We start from the raw sequence: 21,812 nt of genomic DNA, 5'->3' as shown, positions 1-21,812 counted from the left end.
GAGGAAAAATAACAGAGCAATTTCTTTCTCTATGTCATCTGTGGTCTTACCCCAGCAGTAGAGCTGCTGCCAGCTGCTGTGCTTGGGAGCTGCAGAGCTCCCAGACACTACTTCCCCAGAGCCAACAACCTTCTCCTGCAAGGGGCAGAGGCAGGGGAGCAGCAGCAACCTCTCCTCAGCTGCAGCCCCACCATTTATAATGGGTAACAGGCAGCTTAAGACCCATGCCAGCAAAGCATAACGTCTGTGCTGCATTGCTCTAGTAATAAGGGAAAATACATTTTTTTAACTAGATGTTAGGAGCAACTAAAAGTATGTCAGGCTCTTCATTAGGCACAGAGAAGCGGGCAGGTCTCCCAGCAAAGTGAAGTCCTTACAGGTCCTGCTGTCCAACACAGCTGTGAACTGGGGCCCGCACTCCAGTAAGCAGCTGGGAAATGGTTTTCCTCTTAACAGGAACCACATGAAAGGCTCCTCCCCAGATAGGATTACAGTCTGATCAGCAGTTCAGTAGACTGTGATGCAGCACTGGATACCCACAACATGCTGTTTGAAATGCTCAGGACTGAAAAATAGAGATTGCATCCCCATCAGAGCCTGTTGCTAACAGGTGTTATACCAACCACAGAATTTTCCCTCTTGCACAAAACCCTTAAGCATCATTTGGCTTTTTACAGTTCAGAAATATGTGAATGGAATTTTATTTATAAGTAGAAATAATAATTTTAGCTGTATTTCCTTCTATAGCAATATGAATCCACAGAACAGAAGTTAAACATGCAATTGGAGAAAGGATTTAAAACAACCTAGCATTTAAAACTCTGCCTCTTTATTTTTCAATTTTAAAAGTAAAAACTGTGTACTACATTTCTTATGTGTCCATTAGTTACGATACATCTCTGTTCTACTTTGGATGTACTTCAGGCAACAAAAATGTACTAACATTCCTCAATAAAAAGTAAAATTGTCTGCAAACACAGAGTGAATATCTGCTGAAGATTTTTGGACTATGTCCTAAGTAGGTCAGAAAAAGGTGTATAGTTACTTTAAAATGTGTAGTTCAACTTAGCTTTATACAATCTTAGAAAAACAGAGGGGATTACAAAAAGCATAGGAAATGATATCATCTGTCAAGCAGGGAAGGAACTTAAAAACCACAAACTGATTTCAATTAGAGCAAGCTATGCCAAGAGCTAATTTCCATTCCCACATGAAGACCAAAGCCATTTAAATAGTTTGAACTACATTCGAGATAAAAAGGTTAACAGTAGCTTATATGATGATTTTCATATTATTTGTTCAAGTAAAGTATATTTCCTCATTTTGGGATAAGGAGTGGTTTTACACATAACACACACACACACACACACACACACAGAGTTTCCATAATTTGTCCTACTGCTTCTTAAAAGAACTTTTCCAAGGTAAAATATTACTTCCTCCTTTTTAAACTAAAATCATTATGGGAGATTGATGGGACACCAGTCATCTTTATTAAAATGAGCCATTTAAATCAGTGAGCTTTCTCCCTTATTACTACTCAAGAAAATCAGTGGCATACAGTTGGTAAACTAATTACTTATTTTCTGCCCTCTTTTGAGGGAATGTTGAAAAGAGTATTTCCAAAATCATACCGACTATTCTGAAACATTACCCTTCCAAAAGTTTATAGAAACACATTCAAAGGCTGTCTGGAGCTCAGATGATGATGTTAAGAATGCATTTTTGAAAACTAGCATATTAATGCTGGTCCAGGTTCTCTTTTCTCAGCTATATCAACAATTCCGCTAATGTCAGTGGAGATATTCCGGTAAATGAAACAACCTGTTCCAAACCTCACATTGACAGAGACGCAAGGAAAAAGCCCAGGAATTACTGTAAGGCTGGTAAATCAATGCATATACCTTTGCCTTATCTCAGCATGCACAGGAAATATTAACATTCAAAAATTATTGCTTTTCATCAATTATTGTTCTTTTTCACATCCAGTTTGTAAACAGTCTACACTGGAAATGTCTGAAGTCAAAACAGGAATAACTGCAGGAACAAAACTTTATAACCCTGCAATAGAGCCAGCGAGACCAAACATATCCACACAGGCTTTGTGTGTGGGCAATAGTTGTGCTTTTTATCAAAGTGAAACAACAAGCTCTCCACTTAAGCATAACAATTCCTGACTTTTAAAATAAATACCGGGCAAAATAAAGCCTTCATCACACCCGGAGCGCTACCACAACCACAGCCGCTCACGAAACGTGCAGGAGCTCACCAGGCAGGCGAAAGGTGACACACGTGCCATCTGCTCTGCGATCCCAAACTAAGGAACATGAGGTGCCAGGGTCTGTATTCCTCAGGTGGGAGAAGCGGCGGAGCCGCTGGCCCAGCATCCCGGGCCGAGGGCGCAGCAGGGCAGCCAGCGGGCACCGCAGGAGAGGCCGCCTCTCGCCTCCGTGCCACTGCCGAGGAAACGCTCCCAGCCCCGGCCGTGCATGACGCAGGGCTTTGCCTGCCAGGAGCTGTAAACAAGGAATGACGGCCTCATCGCATCCCAGATGCTCAGCGTGCTTTCTCTGTCGAGTGACTGACTCAGAAGAGAGATGGCAGCCAGCGCCAGGACGGGACGCGGCCCTGCAGCCCTGCAGCCCTGCACAGGGTGCAGAGAAAACCCACAGCAGCCTCAAAAACTCTGGAAACATTCAAAATTCAAGACCTTACACCACCTCTGACAGCAGCAGAACATAAGGGAAGGGGCTAAGCTCCAGATTTTACTGCCATTGAGTGGACACCTCCCACAGCACCCGACAAGTGGGGTCCCGGGGTGCAGGGCCAAGGCTCAGGCTCAGCCCGCACTGCGGGCGGTCTCTGAGGAAGATTCGGAGAGGGAAGTCTCTGAGGAAGAGTTCAGTCCTCAGCTGTGCCTCTGATGCTGTGGCAGGGGAGCGGAGCAGGCCCTGCTCTGCACTCAGGCAGCATAAAGAGCTTGCTGGGGCACACAGGCACTTCTCTCCACCAGCCGCCACCCCCAGCACCCACCACAGCCTCCACTGCCTCTGTCATAGCTCCCTTCCTTCAGAGACAGCCCCATCAGCAAACGCCTTCTCTGTTTCAGCCGGCCCATTCTGATCACACTTGCTGGAAGCAAAACCAGCGCTGAGCTCAGAGACACACCTGATCCATAACCCTTGGGGCAGCAAAGGGGGCCCGGTGCCGAAGGAGACACCATCCTCCTCATTCATCCCCTGCTCCCACTGGGCAGAGCAGCAGCTCCAACAGCGTGGCAGGATCACGGAGCATGAATGCAGCACAAAGAGGGGCCCAGCTGCAGAACTAACACACAGCAGCCACAGCACGGGCAGTCTGGGGGGCAGCAGCGAAGCCACCACCACAGAGCTGGCACAGCATGGAGCGTGGGACACCTCCCATGGCACAGAGTGTGGGACATCTCCACTGGACATCTCCCGCATCAAAGAGTGTGAGACATCTCTCACAGCTGCACCTGCGCAGCATCAGAGCACACACACATCAGAACCGGGGCAGGGGGAGTCCTCCATACTTGGCAATCTTATCTCCAAGAATGCTGTAAGCTTACCCAAAAATTCACTAATTACACAGAAATAACCACTACTCAGCCAGCGAGTTTACTGATGTCACTAAAATCCCTGCTGAGAAAACCACCATTTGATCTTTTCAACCACGAATCAGATTGCTAAAGCTGACTCGTAACCAGAAAAGTCCCAACAACTGACCTGCGTGAGAATCAAACTTGGAGGCTTTGTTTTGCTCTCCAATCCACATGCTTTCCAATCTGCATTAAATATTTGATATCAACAGATAACCAGTCTATAAGAGTCACTGTTAATTTGGTTACTGTCTGTGGGTGTACCTGCTATAAAACCTGGGCCAAGTACTGATTCTTTAAATACTAAAGACACACATAGCTTAAAATATCCAGAGGATGCCTCAGACACATCTCATATATCAGAAGCTATACATTTAATTCTGAGAAATCATGGCATTTTGACTCATATTTATGATTTTTATTTTGAATGTAAAAAACTTCTCTCAATTCCATTTTATTTTTTTATTATTTTAATCAGAGCTTTCTTCTCATTTGTCAAAACATATAATTAATATAAGCTTTCATGAATGCATATTCTGACCAAAACCTAACTGTTACCAAAGGGAGTTGACAGTAACTATTTGATGTCAAACAGTATTTTTTGCCTAATAGCAGATCTAAGTCATTGTGGTCTATTGTGTAAATATGTCTTCATGGATTTTGTCTACAGTGCCAACAAAGCAAATGACTTACATAAAGTATGCTCTGTAAATACTAATGATGTGCTGGATCATAAAAAATATTACACAAGAGTGCACAGAAGCAGTGGAGTCTTTTCTCTCTACTGCTTAAGGACACTTCTGCTTTTATAATTGGTATGTTTTAATAAACAAAGGGGATGTAACCACACAGAAAATGTATCTTAATTTATTGCAGAAACTGAACAAGATATAAACCGTATCTTTTTTAAGCCAACTGCTAAGTCTATTTGTAAAGTGTTAACACTTAAAAAGGGGAAAACCAATGTAGCAATGCCAGGAAAATAATGTCAGCACTGAGTAAGATTTATGATTAGTAGAATATTCATACCTGGGAAAAGTAATTGTCAACAACTAAATTAGCTATTACACAGGCTTAAGAAGCCTCTTGATTAAAAACTGTAGTTAAGTCCTGCACCCATTTATCTGTGCTCCTCCAGTGAAGACTAAAATTATGGAGATCAATTGTAGAATATTTCAGAAAAGGAACCTCAAAAAGAACTGTAACTTTACTCATACTTCATGTTTCTTTTAAGTCTCTTAACTCTTAAAGACTTCAGTGTGGCCAAAGAAAAAAGGTAGGTAATACTAAGGCCCACTCATTCCTGCCTTTTACAAAGGTACCAAAACATGTAACAGATGGAGGGATATATCTCTCCTTCTGCACCCTGAAGGGTACTTGGGAGAAGGTCATACTTTCCTTTACTGGCTTACAAGACTAAGGCATATTCACCTGGTAAAGCAGTAGCTGCAAACCCAGGCACGACCACACCACTACACATGTTTCTGCAGCATTTTGCACCCCTCCCTCCTTCCAGTACTCTTTGGGAACTCCATAGCTCCATACCCTCCTCATGCTGGTCTCTCCCTAACAGCCATCACAGGAGCCTGAGAAAGGGGATGAACTACAAAGAACAATATTTACCATTTTAGTACATGCCATTCCATTACATTCCGCAGTTGTTTTTGTTTTTCCACTGTTATTGGATGCAAAGGATGCTAAAAACACAAGCTGAAATGGTCAGTTATGTGGTAAAACTCTTATCAGCCAGGAAAAAAAAGGACAAGGTAAAAAATACAGATGTAAAGCAGACCACACATTGAGTCTCATAAGATATTCAGAACTAAAAGGATTACCATTCAGCATAATATTACAGACCTCAGCTGAGTGCATCCCCCACTGACTTCAGTTAATATATTGTTCAGATAGTTAAGGGCATTTGTGAGAATCAGTTTCCACCAAAATTCTTTCCGGAAACTTCACATTTCATACAAAAATCAAAATCTTCTATATTCTAAGAGACAAGCACCACACTCAAATAAGAATATAGAGTAAGTACTTTACAGCTGGCATGTCAGATATGAACAGATATTATCCCAAGCAAAATCCTACTTTGTATCAAATACTCAAAGCATGTTTAGCCATTGAGTTCTCTGGCTCACTGAATGAATTTAATTTTACTTATTATTCCCTGGATCTGGGGAATCTTCCTTAAAAATCTGAAATCCAAATATTTCTGGGAAAAGTTATCCCTCTGAAAAGCTTCATTTTCAGAGCACCTTTTTTTTTTTTTTTCTGATGAAAAGTGTTCCACTTAAAAACCTTGACCATCTCTGTACCTCTAGTACCAACAGAAGTGTCACCTGAACAAGGTCAGCAATATGAGATTCAGAAGGTATGACCTGAGCCTGGCAAGGAAATGTAAGGGCTATGTAAGTAACACAGAGCACAGTGTCTTCCTTATAACCCTCAAAATCAGAGGAGAATTACAAAGAATGTCAAGTTCAGCCAGTTGTCAGGAGTCATCCCTCATTACAACTTTCGTGCTGTACACAAGTGCATGTCTAGTGCTGAATAGAGGTAAGGCATTGTGCAGAAAGGAAGGAAGACTGGAATTAGTGTTACAAAGTGCCAAATGAAAATAGCTTCCAATAAGACTGATTTGGTTTTGATTTGGCAAAGAAAGTGTCTCCAATAGCTGGTCTGTGAGTCACTCTTTAGTTTCATCACAGGAGGCTACACTTTCCTTCCTGTGGTAAAAGTATGTCTGGTGACTCAGAGGTCATTTGTCTTAAATATTGACCACTGAACTATTTTACATACCTTAGTAGCTTCACAGACTCAAAAGAGCAATATCAAAGACACAGAAGAAATACTTACTTGATTTTGAACCACAGGAGGGGGCTATCTGACCATTTGGGCATGTGCACATGTTTGGTCTAGAGCAAAATCCATCCCCACAGGAATGTCTGCAGATTGCTATAAAGAAAACATAAATGCCTTTAAAATATGTCTCAAAAACCCCAAACACATAAAAAACCACCTGACAGAAAATTCAGTACCATAACAGAAATACCGACAAACTCGTTAAATTGCACACAACAGATCCCAAAACAGTTCCTCCTGTTTGTCTGTATCTTTACAGGGGACAGCTAAAACCTAGACCTTCACCATCTGCTGTGAAAAGGTCTGGGAACATGCCATAGGCCACAGTAGATATAGGGAGATTTCCCTGAAAAAGGGAAACTGTTGTCCATTTTGCCAGACTAATCTCGGAGGAAGGATGGCACTGAGGCAGCATTACAATGCTTCCTTTATTTCTGCTCCAGACACACAATAATTCCCAGCTGACAGCACGTTGCCTCAGTATCTCTGGAGAGTCTTATCAGCCTTAGGCAAAGTGCCTTTAGGAGTTATTTCTGGTATGCTGTTCCACTACACACGAGTATGGATTTAGCACCATGATGCATGTATATTTATATCCCTACATACATATTTCAGGGATATGGTCCAAACAAGCAGAGAAAACGTACTTGCTGGCCCAGTGCTGTTTCTTCCTTCCCTTTACTTAAATAGGTTAACATATTCCACAGCTACTCACTCCCAAGAGTTCACACACCCCTTGGAACCCTTTACCACAGACTTAAACTGAACATATGGATAAGATTAATCCTTTGTTAAATACTGGTATCACATCACTGTGTTGTAGCCCAAAAAACTTTGTAAATTGGCTTAGTATATTTTAAATGGTAAAGAAATGTACAGCTGCTATTGAAAACATATAGCAACACATTTCAGTTCTGGTATCCAATTAAAAATACCCTGACACAGAGGGACAAAGATAAACCTCAGTCATAACACATAACTAGATTAACTTACGGACTATGCATTGGTTTCCACCAGGTAAAGTTTTCCATCCAGGGCAACAGTAGGCATTGTAACGTGATCCACACACATTTGGCCTGGGAAAAAAAGGATGAATTCTTATTTTTACCCAGGAATATGTCTGAAAAGTAGAAGAACTAAATTGCTGCAATATACATTTCAATAATTACATTCAGAATGTTGTATGTTTTTAGCAGAACTGTATGCCTGTGGTCGTTGGGGTTTTTAGGTAACATACACTTCTACAAATTGAAGATTACATTACAAACACAAAATCAAATCAGTAACATCTGAACAACAGCAACAGAACGGGCAAACCTTGTCTCATATCACCCCATATCTGAAGAAATAACCATACAGGTTTTTGAGCAAAACTAACATTTAAATATAAAATAAGGGATCATATCCATTAACACGAATGAGCACAGAAGAAATCCAGTGCTCCTTGAGCAGTAATTCTTAAGCTTTATGTTGCTTTCTCTTCTTTTCTCTAAAGCACTGTTACTGCTCCCTGTTTTGTCCATGAGCAAAACTATGTATGTATGACTGAAACCTGCCAACCAGAACATCAGCCAAAAAAAAGAGTCAAAATGTGTAAATTACTAACTACCAAAAGAATCAAGGATGTGGGTGTATGTAGCGACAGGATCCTTTAAAATTAGTATGAAGGGTCTACTGCCCTCCTTAAATAATGGATCCATAGGACTTCTTTCCAACTCTTTCCTCTCATACACATTTACCCTATCAAATAACTTTATCACTAGAGTTTACAATGAAAGCTGACAGGATAAGACACTATTCTATCATGATTTTATCGGTAAAAATAGAAAAGTTGAAATTATTCCATGCCCCTCACAGACAATAGATCTTTTAAATCTATCTTGTCCTATTTATTTAATGCATCTATCCATGCAAATAAAGCTAGAAAGAATAACTTCAAAAATGGCAACATGTGCCTTCTTTTGTTTTATGTCTAATAATCTTACCAGAGGAAAATTTTACAATCTCTATTAATATTGTGAGCAATTACCAATAGATTAATAGACCTAGAAACTGCTTTATTAAAATATTGTATACAGATTGGAGACAGATTTAAATGTTTGCTGTTTTAGGAAGAGTTTTCTATTATTATTTTGTCTTAAAGCTTTCAGAAAGTTCTTCATCCCTAGTAATGCAATGTCTAAGTAAACAATAGTTACCTCATATGGTGAGGCAACTTAAGACAAACAATCTCAATATATACAAACATTTCTTGATGCACAACAAATTTTTTATCCTGTATTTATTTAGGGATATGCATTACTAATGCAGTTTCAGGTATTCTGATTACACCAATTGCTGTGACACTTCTTCCAATTACACGTTTGGCCAGAAACTACTTAAGCCAAAGCAAGCACTGCCATTCCCTTCCTCTGGTTCTGGATAATTACAAAGTGGTAACTGAGGTGAATGTGAGCAACACAATTGGACTTGTTGCAGGGCCCTTTTCTCTTCCTGCAACCGGTGTTAGAGACTCAAAGTCTTATTCATTTAATTCCAATGTATTCAGTTTTAGTAATGTCAGCTACTTCCCTGCAGGGTTATAACCATGTAACTTTCCTAGAGTTCCCTGTTCATCAATGCCAAATGTTGCTCCACGATCATCTGCCAAGTAAGACTGGCAAGCAGACAAGTGAGATTGCTTTTCACCTTCTCCAGTCAGAAGAAATAATAGATCTTATTAAGACAGACAGAGTGGGTTTGTTGCTACCTGTTACAACCTACGGGCATAAACCACCCATTTCCCATTCCGGTTGGGGAGAATCTATAAAGGGCTGGCCATGAAGTGATGTTTATGCACTCTGTCAAATTTCACTCTCAGCAAGTACATGGCTTTGGGGACCATCTGGTCCATGTTAAGAGTCAGGAGCAGATTTCTGCGTCACAGAGAAACCCGGTTTCAGAAATCCATTTCCAAAATGGGACTCTGGAAAACCCAGATGTGCCGGCGACCATGAAGTCAGAGACCCCGAGAGCCTTGAAGCTGTCCACGGGGTAGGCTAAGCCATACACCCAAGAGGCTCCAACCCAGACGCAGAGTGCTTAGCTTTGAAAAAAAATACCAAAAAAAGTCATCAAACTGTACTTCCATGGAACAGTCTGAGCCTGACAAGTGCATTTTCCAGTGGAACACTTTTTCATCAGAAAGCTGCTGTTTAGCTTATAAAAGAAACCTATACTAAAGTCTGAATGCCACTCTTTTGGAGTGTTTTGAATTTGTGCACATTTGTAAAATGTCTTTGAAAATAATTAATTTTGAAGGTTATATTCATTGATATTTATGAGGTGATCAGACACTATAGCAATAAATCCCCATAAATAAATAAAGTATTCAAGGTAATAACACTTTACCTCATGTAAAATCATGGAAACCATCAATCAAATTGTCAAGGTTCTATCGTGGTACTTATTTTAAACAGTTACCCACTGTTGTATTAAATAGAGCATATTTTCCTGCTGATACTCTAAGCTATAAATACTAAAGAAGTATTTCATATTCTTATAAAACTGTTTTTCTGAGTAGCACTACAAACAAACTGAGTTTAGTTATAAAATCTGATTTGGAATGGTGTAATAAGCAAAAATGCACGAATACACCCTCAAACCACCTACAAGCACTTTCCTTTCACTCCAAAGCCCAGAGGAGGGAGAGAACATCTCAGAATAAAGCTGTTTCCTCTTCAATTTAAAAAAAGACAAGTCTTTCACTTCATTTTAGAGTCACTTAATTAACTTGTAAAGTATAAAAGGATTTCTGTAATGGTATAGTGCTGAGACAGGATGGCTGATGCCCAGAGTTTCATCAAAGATGTCCAAAAGAAACAAGAAACTATGTCTTTGATTAATGATACACAAGTACAAATTCAGTAGCAAAGTGAGTTGAGCAATTATCAAAAGACATTAGTCATCAACTAGAAAAAAGAGAAAAAAGTTCATCTGGACATTGTGATAACTAGCACTTGAGAGTGATAGGTTTGCATAGACATTGGCAGCATCTGTGTGCACCAAATCAGAAGACATTCTTCTTCAGAAACAACCACAGGGACCCTACAACCCCCATTACAAAGTAAAGCATTGTCTGTTGTATGGGGAGGGAGCCTGGGCAGAACTGCAGCATCAGCTCCTCCAGAGGGACACCCGTGGTCCAGCCCCAGGTCAGCACTGTGGGGCAGCACAGCCTCTGCCTGTCACACCCTCTCAAATGTGTGGTCTCTCTTCTCCGTGGGGCAACGCTGACATCATCTCTCAGAAAGGACACACCGGATCTGTCCCTCCCTTGCTACTCCTGCTCCCAATGCCCTGTGCCAGCAAGGATGGGTGGCTGCCCGGCTCTCCCAAACTGCCCACCGTTACCCAGACACAGAGGGTGGATTTGTGGAGCGGGCACTTAAATGTAAAACGATAGGAAGCAAATCATGCGAAGTTTGGCAGAGCTTTCTTATCAGATATAACGAGGCAGCGAGGGTATGTGACAGCCAGGGAAGGGAGGGAGGTGTTCAAAAGCCCTGTGTGAAGCCAACAGCAGAGAACACCCCCCAGCCCGGGAATGGCATTGTGACTGTCCCCTCCAGGGTCCCGGCAGAGACAGTCAGAGCCCCGTGCTGCAGCCTGCCAGGGGGGCCTGCTAATCCTGCACATCCCCACTCTGCCCTGCCTGTGACCCTTCAAGGAAATTACAGCCCTCTCCCGAAGAAAGCATTGCCCATCTGCAGCTCCCATGGGAGGAAGAGTTTCTGGCACTGCTCTGAGCGAAGCTTCAGGCAGAAATTTTGTCAGCAGCACTGCCATGCACCGGCCAATGCTGGCGTAATCCAGGCTGAATCAAACCCAAAGCACAGGTCTCAAATAAATCAGACAGAGACCAGACAGAGTGGGCAGAGAGCAGCTGAGTGAGTAAGAGAGACAGCTGAGCACCAGCTAGAGCTGAGCTGAGATGCAGGGATAGTGGGAATGGTTTCTAATCACTCCCTCAATGTACTTTTCCTCTTCCTAGGAAAACACACAGCTACTCTTTCCGGCAAGAAAACGTTTCATTAACAACTTCTATTAAGTATTTTGCTGCAGTGGCTACCATATATTTAACATATTGTAGGGACCTAGTCTTCTGGCAGAAGAGATACAATTTAAAGCAAGATCATCAGCCAAGGATTATTTTTAGAGGAGTCTTTGTCTATATTTCTTCTTATGTGGGCAACTCTGGTACCTGCTACAACTGTACACAGAACTATTTGCTGATCATTTCCACATCAAATAGGAGTGATGCTTCCATGTCTGCACTGTGACTTAAAAAGAATTACAAACTGCAGCAAAAAAAAATGGGAGGCTGGTCTTAAAAATGTAGTTGTCTGAGTATAACCAAAGTACTAAGAAATAGTAGCTAAGGCTCCAGAATGTGAAGTGGAATAGCTTTTACTAGTAACTTTCAAGAGACACAAAATCAGATCTAAATACCTTTTGTTGTAAAACTGCTTAGGCCCTACCTAAAATTCTCAGTGTTTCAGAGTAAATTCTAAATACACAGAGTGACTGAGCTCCGCTGACTCCACTGGAGTTTTATTCAGCTCCCCCACATAACCAAGAACTTCCATCACCAGAGACGCTCCAAACTTAAGTGGACACAGCCATGAGCAATGTGATTTACGTTCACCCTGCTCTAAGCGAGGGTTGGACCACATGGCCTTCCAAGATCCCTCCTCACCTAAATGACAGAAGCCAGGTACTTCATGCACGAATTAGAGCTCAGTATCTAAAGCATCTCCTTCACCTGTGCTGGCACCTGCCCCCTCCTCCAAGGAGCAGCAGAGCTGCAAGCAAAGCAGAAGTGGGAAGTGAAGATCGGGTTCCTAATGGGATGCAGCAGCCAACAGCTACAGCACGTGATGGGCAGCTGTCCCAAGCCACCTGCAGCCCTGACACACATCACTGCACCAAGAGCCCAGGGAAGAAGCCTGGTTGTGCTTTGAACTCCCTGCATTCAGTGAGTACATCCACGAAGTGAGAAACTTCACTGAGGATGAGATGGAATTAAAACCACAGACACACATCTGCATTTAACATGCACAGGCTTCATTTCCAGGCACTCCAAATAGTTTAAACAGGGATTAATTTTCTGTTGTTTAGCTAAATATTATAAAAATGGGATGGTTTTATCACTGTGCCCTTTTTCTTCCCGCAGTGAAGATTATTAAGAGAACTCTTGAAGCCATCTATTTCAGTCATACAAAAGAGAAATCTATGAAACAATGCTAGATCCTGGAACAAACGCAAAATTTAGTTTCTATTATCCTTTCAAGAATAAGTATGCATTTTTAAGCAAAATATATTTTTTACATACAAAGGATTGCATCTGATGTACTCATTTTTGCACTGCAATAAGTGAGCCCATGCCGTGCAGAGAGCCTAATATGATAACTATTTCTCACTCTGACAGTAAGGATACCGCTGTCCCAGAATCTTGGCTCAGTCCAACTGAAAAAATAACACACTGAGCAGCTCTACGGGTATCTTTGGCTCCAGCCTATGTGCAAGTCAAGAGTTCAAAATGACATGCAAGTTTCCTGCAGCAACACAGAACACTTTTCTAACCCCAACCTCCATCACACACTGTGACAGCTAAATACAGCAATCCAGCAACAGCATTTGACATTAAGTGAATTCTTCCGCACTTGCTCTGGAAATCTGACCATGTCTTTTGCAGGGACACGCTCATCTAACCTGACAGCCAGGCATTGTTCTCATTCAGAGCCAGGGACAGACGCGTTTCTGGCATGTATTCTTTCATTGTTCCACTTGAGAATGTCAACGGGTCCAGTTCAAAACCCAATCTGCATGGCTGGGTAAGACATATAAAGTACAAGTATACCACCACAAGAAACTATCTGCTGGGCCAGAAAAGTACAGAGGGAAAGCGGGAGAGATCCATCAGGTACTTTCTTAAAACAAACAAATAAACACACACATAGAGAAAAAAAAAAAAAAAGGTACTTTCAGAGGACAAGAAATCATAGCCTTTTCTACCCTGGTAGCAGTAAACAGCATCCCATGGGAAATGGATGTAACTGTGGGCTAGGACAATGCTTAGCTCTCCAGATGTCACTTCCAACAGGGCAACAGGGAAAGACCACTTCCCACCTCCAGCTCTATTTCCCACACTCACCATGTGCATGCTAATGGCTATCAGTAGAGGAAAACCTCTAACAATTTCCCAAGGGAAAACATGGAGGAGAGCTCAGGATTTCTGCCAGTCTGCACCGGGCTGAGCAGCAGCACAACCAGCCAGCCAAAGCAAGGGTTAACCAGCCCCTTGTTGAGTGTTTCCTGAAGGCTGTGGGATGTGCTGGTGCCACCCACCCTTCCCACCATGAAGGAAACACAATCCTTTAGGGAGCTTTGTAAACCTGACCCTTCCATCAGTACTTGTCAATGAATGCCCTGAGGAGTTAAGCAACGCTATTAACTTGTGTGTTAAGTGCTCTCTCTTAGGCTACTGGAAGATTTATTTTAGGTAATATATCAGTGTTTCTCCTCCTCCCTTGACTACACACTGTAATCTACCCTCTGCCTTTCTCCATGCTGGGACAGTGATTCCATGTTTTCAAAAGGTCCGTCACCTGCATCTCTGCCATAAGGAAAGAGGAAAACCCTGTTGATACTGATCCCACTCTTTTAGTTCACCTTTGTCCCTAGCAAACACTGGTCATTTACTCTCTATACAGGGAAGAGAAAAAGATGGAAAATTAGTGGGAAAAACAAAGAAGGAGAAAAGAGACAGGAAAATAATGTTCCTGAAAGGGAACAAATTTTAGTTTGAAACCTCAGCTGAACATCACTGGATATTCTGATGTCCTCCAGCAAAACATGAGAGAGAGGGAAGCTTGAAAAAGAGGATGAAAATGATTAAAACTGTAGACAAAAGAACTGTGGCTTTCATTTGGTATTTCTGAAGCTTTAATGGTCATGAATCATTTCATAAAATGAGAAGTAGAAAGGAAAACAACAGATTCTCCAGCAAGTCAACATTCAAAATATTCTTCTAGATAAAAGCTAGAATTCCTTCATCCTTCAGGGAAGATCTATAAGCAAAACCAGAAGGCAGAGGTTTTAATCTGACAATGTACCTTCCAAAAAGGGCCCAACTTTACTGACCTGTCACAAAAAAGCAAATGATTGACCTCATGCCTCTATCTGCACACCAATCTCAGCATGAATGAGGCTGTTCAGTAGGTCTGAAACCCTAAAATTAAGTAAACAAAACTAAGTGGGAAAGTCAGAATGGATGAGAAAACAACCAAAGGAGACATTCACAATACAAGAGCGAAAAGCTACAAATATCTTTTCCAGCACAGTGCAATGGTAATCAGAAACACTCCAGGCCACAGTTGTTCCATTCTACAAAAATATTTACTGAGTCTGGGGAGTAAGACCAGAGTGACAGACATGCATCTCTATCCTCTTCATCTTTAGGGTTCAGCAGGCAGATGAAGAAAAGGAATGAGATGGAAGGCAATCTTACTGCTAATGATTCATTTCTTACTATTTCTATATTCACATTCAAAGATCTCAAGCTCCTAAAGTCCTGTTTAAGTAGAGATGGCCTCCTATGATCCAATATCTACTACATTTCTACCAAGAGGAAGTTTTCCTGGTGATCCATGTAGCTAAATATTTGGTATCTTTCATTTTGGGTAGCAGTATTCTAATAATCACAAGTTGCTTGAGTCCATGAACATATTTAAAGTGAACCTTGTCAATACTTATATTGAAGTTCACATACTAAACATTCAAGTTTGTAGGATGGAAGATGAATGACAAAGACTGTCCTAAGTGAGCAGCACTGCTGAGAAACACACCACAGGAAAGGAAAACAAGCTTACAGGAAAACAGAAGCTGCAGTTTTATCCGATAAGGGTGACTGTAAATGAAGTTGACAGATGGACTGTCCCTGCCAAACCGTAACCCAGTGATCCTTCTGCTGCTCCCAAATAAACTGAGAGCAGCCCTGTGCTTACTCCAAGTCTGCATCCTGAAGCCCAGCACAGGTCCTGACACCGCTGTGTGAAGCTGCACATAGAGCAGAAGCTCTCCCAGTTAACAAGGCAAAGAGACAGAGATGTGACTGGATCTGGTGAACAACTTGTGGAACCACCACTGAACACAAAATGTATCTTGTGCTTGCTTTTATAACTCTTCAGGAGGCTCTTGACTGAGGAAAGTGCAGCTGAGTTTAGCCAGAAGTTTCTTATGTCTCCTCCAAACAATACTCTCAGAAAACCTGCACTGCAAACTGCAAATTACTGTGCCCCGCTCCATCCAGACACTCTCTGCAGGTGCTGTGCTGGTCTTCATCCCAAGTCTTTATGCCTCCCGTTTCTAAAGACAGTACATCACCTGTCCCCATCATCGTTCAACTAAACACCAACAGAGATCAGAAAGTCTCCAGAAAGACATCACCACACATATTATAAAACTGCATAACAAATCCACATAAGAAAATTATTACCTGGAACACAAAGAAAGACACAAAGTACAATCCAGGACATCTTTTGTTTTCTGAGTAGGAGCTGCAGGATTAATCTGTTTCTAACCTGCCAAGCAATTAAGTCATAGCCACAATCAGCCTTACACAGGAGCCCTCAGGACACAGGACAGCACAGCACCTTCCTGCGCTGGGACACCAAGGAACAAAACTGATGTGAAATTCTCCAGTCACTCTGTACACAAAGTACAAACCCATCACAGCTGTGACCAGTCCAGCAGCATCTGGGTCAGTGTATCAGGCCAGCCTGATACAGCCAAGAGCTGTGCAGACAAAAATAGATAAATAAATAAATAAGAAGGAAGGGAAGAAAGGAAAAGAATTATATCCAGTCTTGCCCTCCTGATCTTCAACACTGGCAAAGTGGTGCTTGGTCACAGCAAACCTGTTTCTTCTCAGACTCCCAGGCCAATTTTACAATATTTCCAAAACACTCATGTTTCATACAGTGCATCATGAATGCTGCTACAGTGTTTATTGAAGCCTTTTTCCTCTGTTTGCTCTATTTGTGACCTACTACCATCAAATGTCAATGAAGTATTTCTTTAATGTATTTTAGGAGAGACACATGGCACTTCAAAACCATTTGTGTCCAGCTACAATATAAGATGAAAAAAGATGACACTGGGGAAGACTGGCTAAGCTATTGGTAACAATCACATGAGCCTCAGTGGCTCACCAGTGAAAGAGAGATCACAACAGAACTCACCAAGAGTTTTAGCCATTGGATGGTTTTTCCCTCTCATGCCTGAAATTAGTAAAGCCCTAATTCTGCACTACAAACTGCACAGGTCCAGAAGTCTATTCCCATAAATGATAAATCAGAATTGGGATTAAGGCTGTGCCTTTTAAAGAGATGGTGTCCAAGTGACGGGATTTAAAAATCTAAATGGAGAGTACAAGGACGATGAAGCCCTGAAGATTATTTACCTTCTACAGTTTTTCTTCAGGCTGAAGAACAACATGGAACTAGAACAAGAATGCCAGTATGTATGTATTAGTATGTAATCCAAGCCTATTGTGGGAGCCAGGGGAAGACATCTATGGGATCAGAACTGAAAAAAATATGTTACTCCCTCTTTAAATATTAGCCCTTCAGCAAGCAGTAACGACAGCTTTTGCCAGCCACAGAACACGTTCTGTGCTGGCTTCTTGCTTGGTTCTGTTTGCTTTCCCTACTCCTCATCCATCCCTCCTACTCCCCAGAGAAAGTTACACCTGTATCAAATCATACCATAGTGAAAGAAAGGAAACATGTACATGGGACACAGTGCCAAGATCTATGAACTCATTTCACTCCAGAACTAGAATTCCAAGGACCATGCAATAACAAAAAACCACTACCACAAGCACTGGCAGAGGTGCAGAGAGGTGCAGACTCTTAACACTACGTGTGACTGCCAAGGGCTCCAGGTTTTACACCGGGATGTGCTGACACAGAAGTTCTTCACCCTCCATATAAGCTTTACCCTGTGAGGCACAGAGGACTGGAGGGAGGCCAGCTGTTCCCCCTGGGAGACAAGGGGGTGCTCCAGCACATCAGTTCTTACAGCAACTCCCATGTATTTTTAATTAGGTTTTATATTTCCGAGTATTCAGGCTGCCTCCTGCTTGCAGAGTGCCACGGACAAGGTGTGGCACCAGCAGCTGCCCAGAGGTGTGCAGGCCACAAGTGGCAAGAAAAATATTTGAGGTTTTTTCAGTATAAACAAATATTTACCAGTACAGAAAGTCTGCTTTCCTTCAGCAGGCTTTTAGTGGTAATTATTGGTTTAAAACGAAAACCAGAAGCCTTAATTATATAGCTGAACACTAGAATTATGTTATAGATTTGTAAGATTTATTCTATTTCAGGGAGCACTGATGCGTAAAAAGGGTCAAATCTGACCAGCTTTACTCAAGTAAGCATATCAGTAAACTTGTGGTCTTCACTTGAGATAACCAAAAGAAATTGGTCCAAAAAAACTCCATCCCCTGTGGAACAACTTTAATCCAAGACTCATACGAATCACTCTGGAGCCAGCTATTCTGTTCTACAATATTCACTATCATTTCAACCTAATAAAAACAAAGAAATCAAATCACTGTTGCACAAATACATTTAATTAGTCTCTTAATTAGAAACATGTCATGATTGAGCTATCTTGAAGAAATTTTAGTTCTTTCAAAACTTCTGCTATTTGTTAGACAAATCATTGCTTTCTTTGGCCATTACACTGAGAAGAGACTGATAAACATGACAAACATTGCTTAAAATATTAAGAACTGACTGATACTCATTAGTGTTTGAAGTCATTGTCTGGCATCATCAGAAAATGGGAAATCCTAATTAATTCTAGGATCTTTAAGCACAATACTTCTTGTACTGAGACAGCTACCAATCAAACCACCAGTACATTATTTTTTACTTTATATTCAGATGGCTGAAATACATACAAATAGTTGTCTTTGAGTATATATTGTTTAGAAAGAACTTCCCACTGGTGGCCAGTTTTGTAGGGGTTATTTCTTACAGAAGTTTGACTTCACATTCTTAGGTGTTTAAGGGGTAGCAGAATAATGGCTTGATGCCTTATAATTCAATACAGTAACATCTGTGTAAAGTTCTGGGGATCCAGAGGATAAGTGTCTCAGTAACAGCTTATTATTTTAACTTGCTGGATCACAATGGATTCCAGCAACATTTCCATGAATGGAGAATCGAGTTATATTTTTTAATAATTACTGCCTTTATTCTGATTGCTTTCTGATCACTTAGAGGCATCAGGCACCAGCACATAAATATACATTGCCTTAGGCCAAACACAGATGGCATTACAGGATTTCACTTCTAATGCCTTCATAGCTGGGTCAATTTAAACTGCATGAGCAGCAAGCTTAAAGTCTTAAAATGAGAACATAAGAGGTATTTCCAAATAATTTACAATTAAAATTAGAGTATACTTCTAGAATCACGTTATACATTCGGACAGCTCACTGGCATAAACAATGAGGCAAAGGTCACACAGAGGAAAGCAAACATCTCCTGCAATCAACAGCTTGCAGTAAAAAATGGTAAGTTGGAAAAATCACAAGAATTGAAACAGATCTTTGGCTTCTTCATTTTAACGTACAAGACCAGTATTTACACACAGACTAACCTCAATACTTTCAAATGCTAAAAGACTTCCAGTAGTCATTATAATCAAACACATAAAAAGCCTAAATATAAGGGATTTTTCTCTAAAGATGTATCCCCCTCTTCCTTACAATCAGAGCAAGAGTTCATTGCAAGAAGAAAAGTCTTAGACTACTACAATAACATGAAAATATAAAGTTTCCCAGCATCTGTTATGACTTGTATTACAACTATCAGATTCCCAAATGTATTTGTGCTGATGAACAAGTTAAAAAAATAGTATGTCTTCTTGTAAAATCATATTTTTAGTGTTTTAGTCCTCCAATTACAATGAATAATGTATATACAGTTCCTGTACATTCAAAATATGTTTTCCATCTGTCCTTCCAAAGAATTCATTTCAACCTTGTCTGTTAAAATGACAATTCTTTTTATTCACATTGTACAGTACAGTACCACACCTAAGAAAGTGCTCACAACCCCTAAACTGAAAATATCCAGCAGGATTCACCCAACAATGATCAAAATGACTGTCCTCCAAGCAATCTGGGAACTCTACACTCAGCCTCAAGCTGGGGTTACATAAAAAGGTCTAAAAAGAAACCAAACTAATAATTTGTTTTGTCTCTACTGTTTCTCAGATCATCTGGCAAATTATTATATCCTTGTTAAGAATCTGCTTCCCAGAGGCACTCCAGATTTGTAATATTCCAAATAATTGACCAAGATATAGAACATCTAATATTGACATTGCCATTATCTTCAGATTTGCAGATTACTAAGTAGATATATAATTCACAGATAATATACAACAAAAAGAAGAACTACTGCAAAGTATATAAAATATTGAAGGCTTCTATTAAACACAAGAATCAACTCATAAGATTACTTACCCTATTCCATTTTAAACTCCAAAAATAATTAACACTTGAAATATCATCCCTTGATGAACTATTGCTACTGTCTAAACAGTACAGTTTAGAGTAACAGTTACATACACCAAAGAAATTTTATCCTCAGCTAATGTGCCTCTAACTTCCAGCAAGTCAGCACAGTGTGCTAGTTGGCACACTCTGTGCCACTGGGAAGAAAATGGTGTTTATTAGTTTGATATTAACTCAGAGTTCTATAACAAAGTTCATTAAAACACCCTAAAGAATAAAGGTGCTTTCTGATATATGTTTTTCCTTATCATCTTTTATTGCTTGCAATGAGTCCCTCAAACTTTTCTATACACCCTTCTCATGTCCTAGTTTTTGTCACATCTACTTTGAATCTGCTTCATCCATTTCTTCTGTGACAAGATATAAGGAAATTAAATAAGAGATTCTGATCCTACAAAATCAGATCCATGAAATACAGTGCTGACAGCTTGCATCCATTTTTGCAGCATATGGACCTACAAATGTGAACATTTTCCAATCAGGCAAACAATAAAAAAGCCAAGAATGTAAACCCAAATATAGGTAAAAAGTGCTTTAGAAGTATGAGGAAGTTAAAGCATATTCATCAAGGCCTCTAAAGTTGTAACAGCTCCTTTTTGAGGAAACGAGGAAAAGAAAGAAAACAGCTTGCATCCCTTACAGATACAATTTTTGCTACATTTCTCCTCTGTCTGACAACCGAAAAATCTGGCGGTGGGCTGAAAAGGCACATTGGAATACCTGAAAAAGGAAACCTGTCTTTTATTCCTATAGTACAAGCTTTTCACCTTTACAGTGAATTAGATTTTCAATTGCAAATGCACACAATGCTTTTCAGCTGACTTCACAAATATTTTTGCATTGGAAAGGTGTTCCATCAGAATTGGAAAAAGTTTGCCTAACACAGATGTACTCTTTAGAAAAACCACTCTGCTAAGCATATACCACAACGTTTCATAAGAAATTAAACTCCTGTATGCTTGGGCTCATTCACATGAGTACTAGAGAGCTGGACAGCCCAGCTGAGAGCAAGAGAAGATGTCATCACCAAAGGTTCAAGGTGATGACAGAGGATAGCTAATGGAAAGGGCATGCTGTGGGCTCCGGGCCTCATCGCTATGCTACTTTATGCGAAGCAGAAGTACGGGATGCAGGAGGAATGCACAAGCCCGCAGCGTGCCTTTATCCAAGGCCTTCCTAGAAGATAAATCAGCAACCTCCGCGCTGCTGCGGCTCATCTTCACGGAGCATCGCCCACCCAGAGGCTGCAGCACGCAGGGGGATCCAGCACCCTGCCCCCGGGGGGGTCCGTGAGGGTGGCGGGGCTCCGCGCCCCGTGCCCTGGCGCTACCCCGCGATGCTGAGGGCGGTGTCCGGCGCCCCCCACCCCAAAGTGCTCCTCGGCATGGGAAGCCCCAAGGAGTGTCGGGGAGTTCTGCCACCTCCGCCAGCTCCCACCGTGAAGGGGTACTGGATATGGACACACACACACACACGCAGGCAGATGTGCCCGGCCCGGCCCCGCACCTACCCTTTGAGCGCGTCGTGCCCGCCGCCGTGCCCTCGCCTCTTGGCCCGGCTGGACCGGCTCTCCTTGGCGCTCACCCCCTCGCCGTGCCCAGCGGCGGCGGCGCCCGCCTGGGACGCCCAGAGCACGGCAACTCCCAGGGCGATCCCCAGCAGCCGCCCCCGCCACATCGCGTCCCCCGAGCC

The 21,812-nt window shown here is 41.5% G+C and overlaps 1 protein-coding gene across 2 annotated transcripts in view; it reads right to left on the bottom strand.

Moving 5' to 3' along the window:
* The window catches only part of FBN1 (fibrillin 1), a 149,131-nt gene extending 127,319 nt beyond the window's left edge, over window positions 1-21,812 (bottom strand). The window contains exons 1-3 of one of the 2 annotated variants that reach the window (XM_027888943.1): window positions 21,631-21,812; window positions 7,478-7,560; window positions 6,479-6,577 (exon numbers count right to left, since the gene is read on the bottom strand). In XM_027888943.1, coding sequence (XP_027744744.1) covers window positions 6,479-6,577; window positions 7,478-7,560; window positions 21,631-21,797 — 349 coding nt within the window. In that variant the 5' untranslated portion in view covers window positions 21,798-21,812. The remainder of the gene's footprint in view (window positions 1-6,478; window positions 6,578-7,477; window positions 7,561-21,630) is intronic. The other variant, XM_027888942.1, reaches the window with a different exon arrangement.

Source organism: Empidonax traillii, unplaced genomic scaffold (assembly GCF_003031625.1).
Source record: "Empidonax traillii isolate 1590-97213 ecotype Southwest subspecies unplaced genomic scaffold, ASM303162v1 scaffold248:size1534464, whole genome shotgun sequence".
Lineage (NCBI taxonomy): Eukaryota > Metazoa > Chordata > Aves > Passeriformes > Tyrannidae > Empidonax > Empidonax traillii.
Note: the sequence above shows the minus strand (reverse complement) of the source record. Positions and strands in the feature narration are given on the sequence as shown.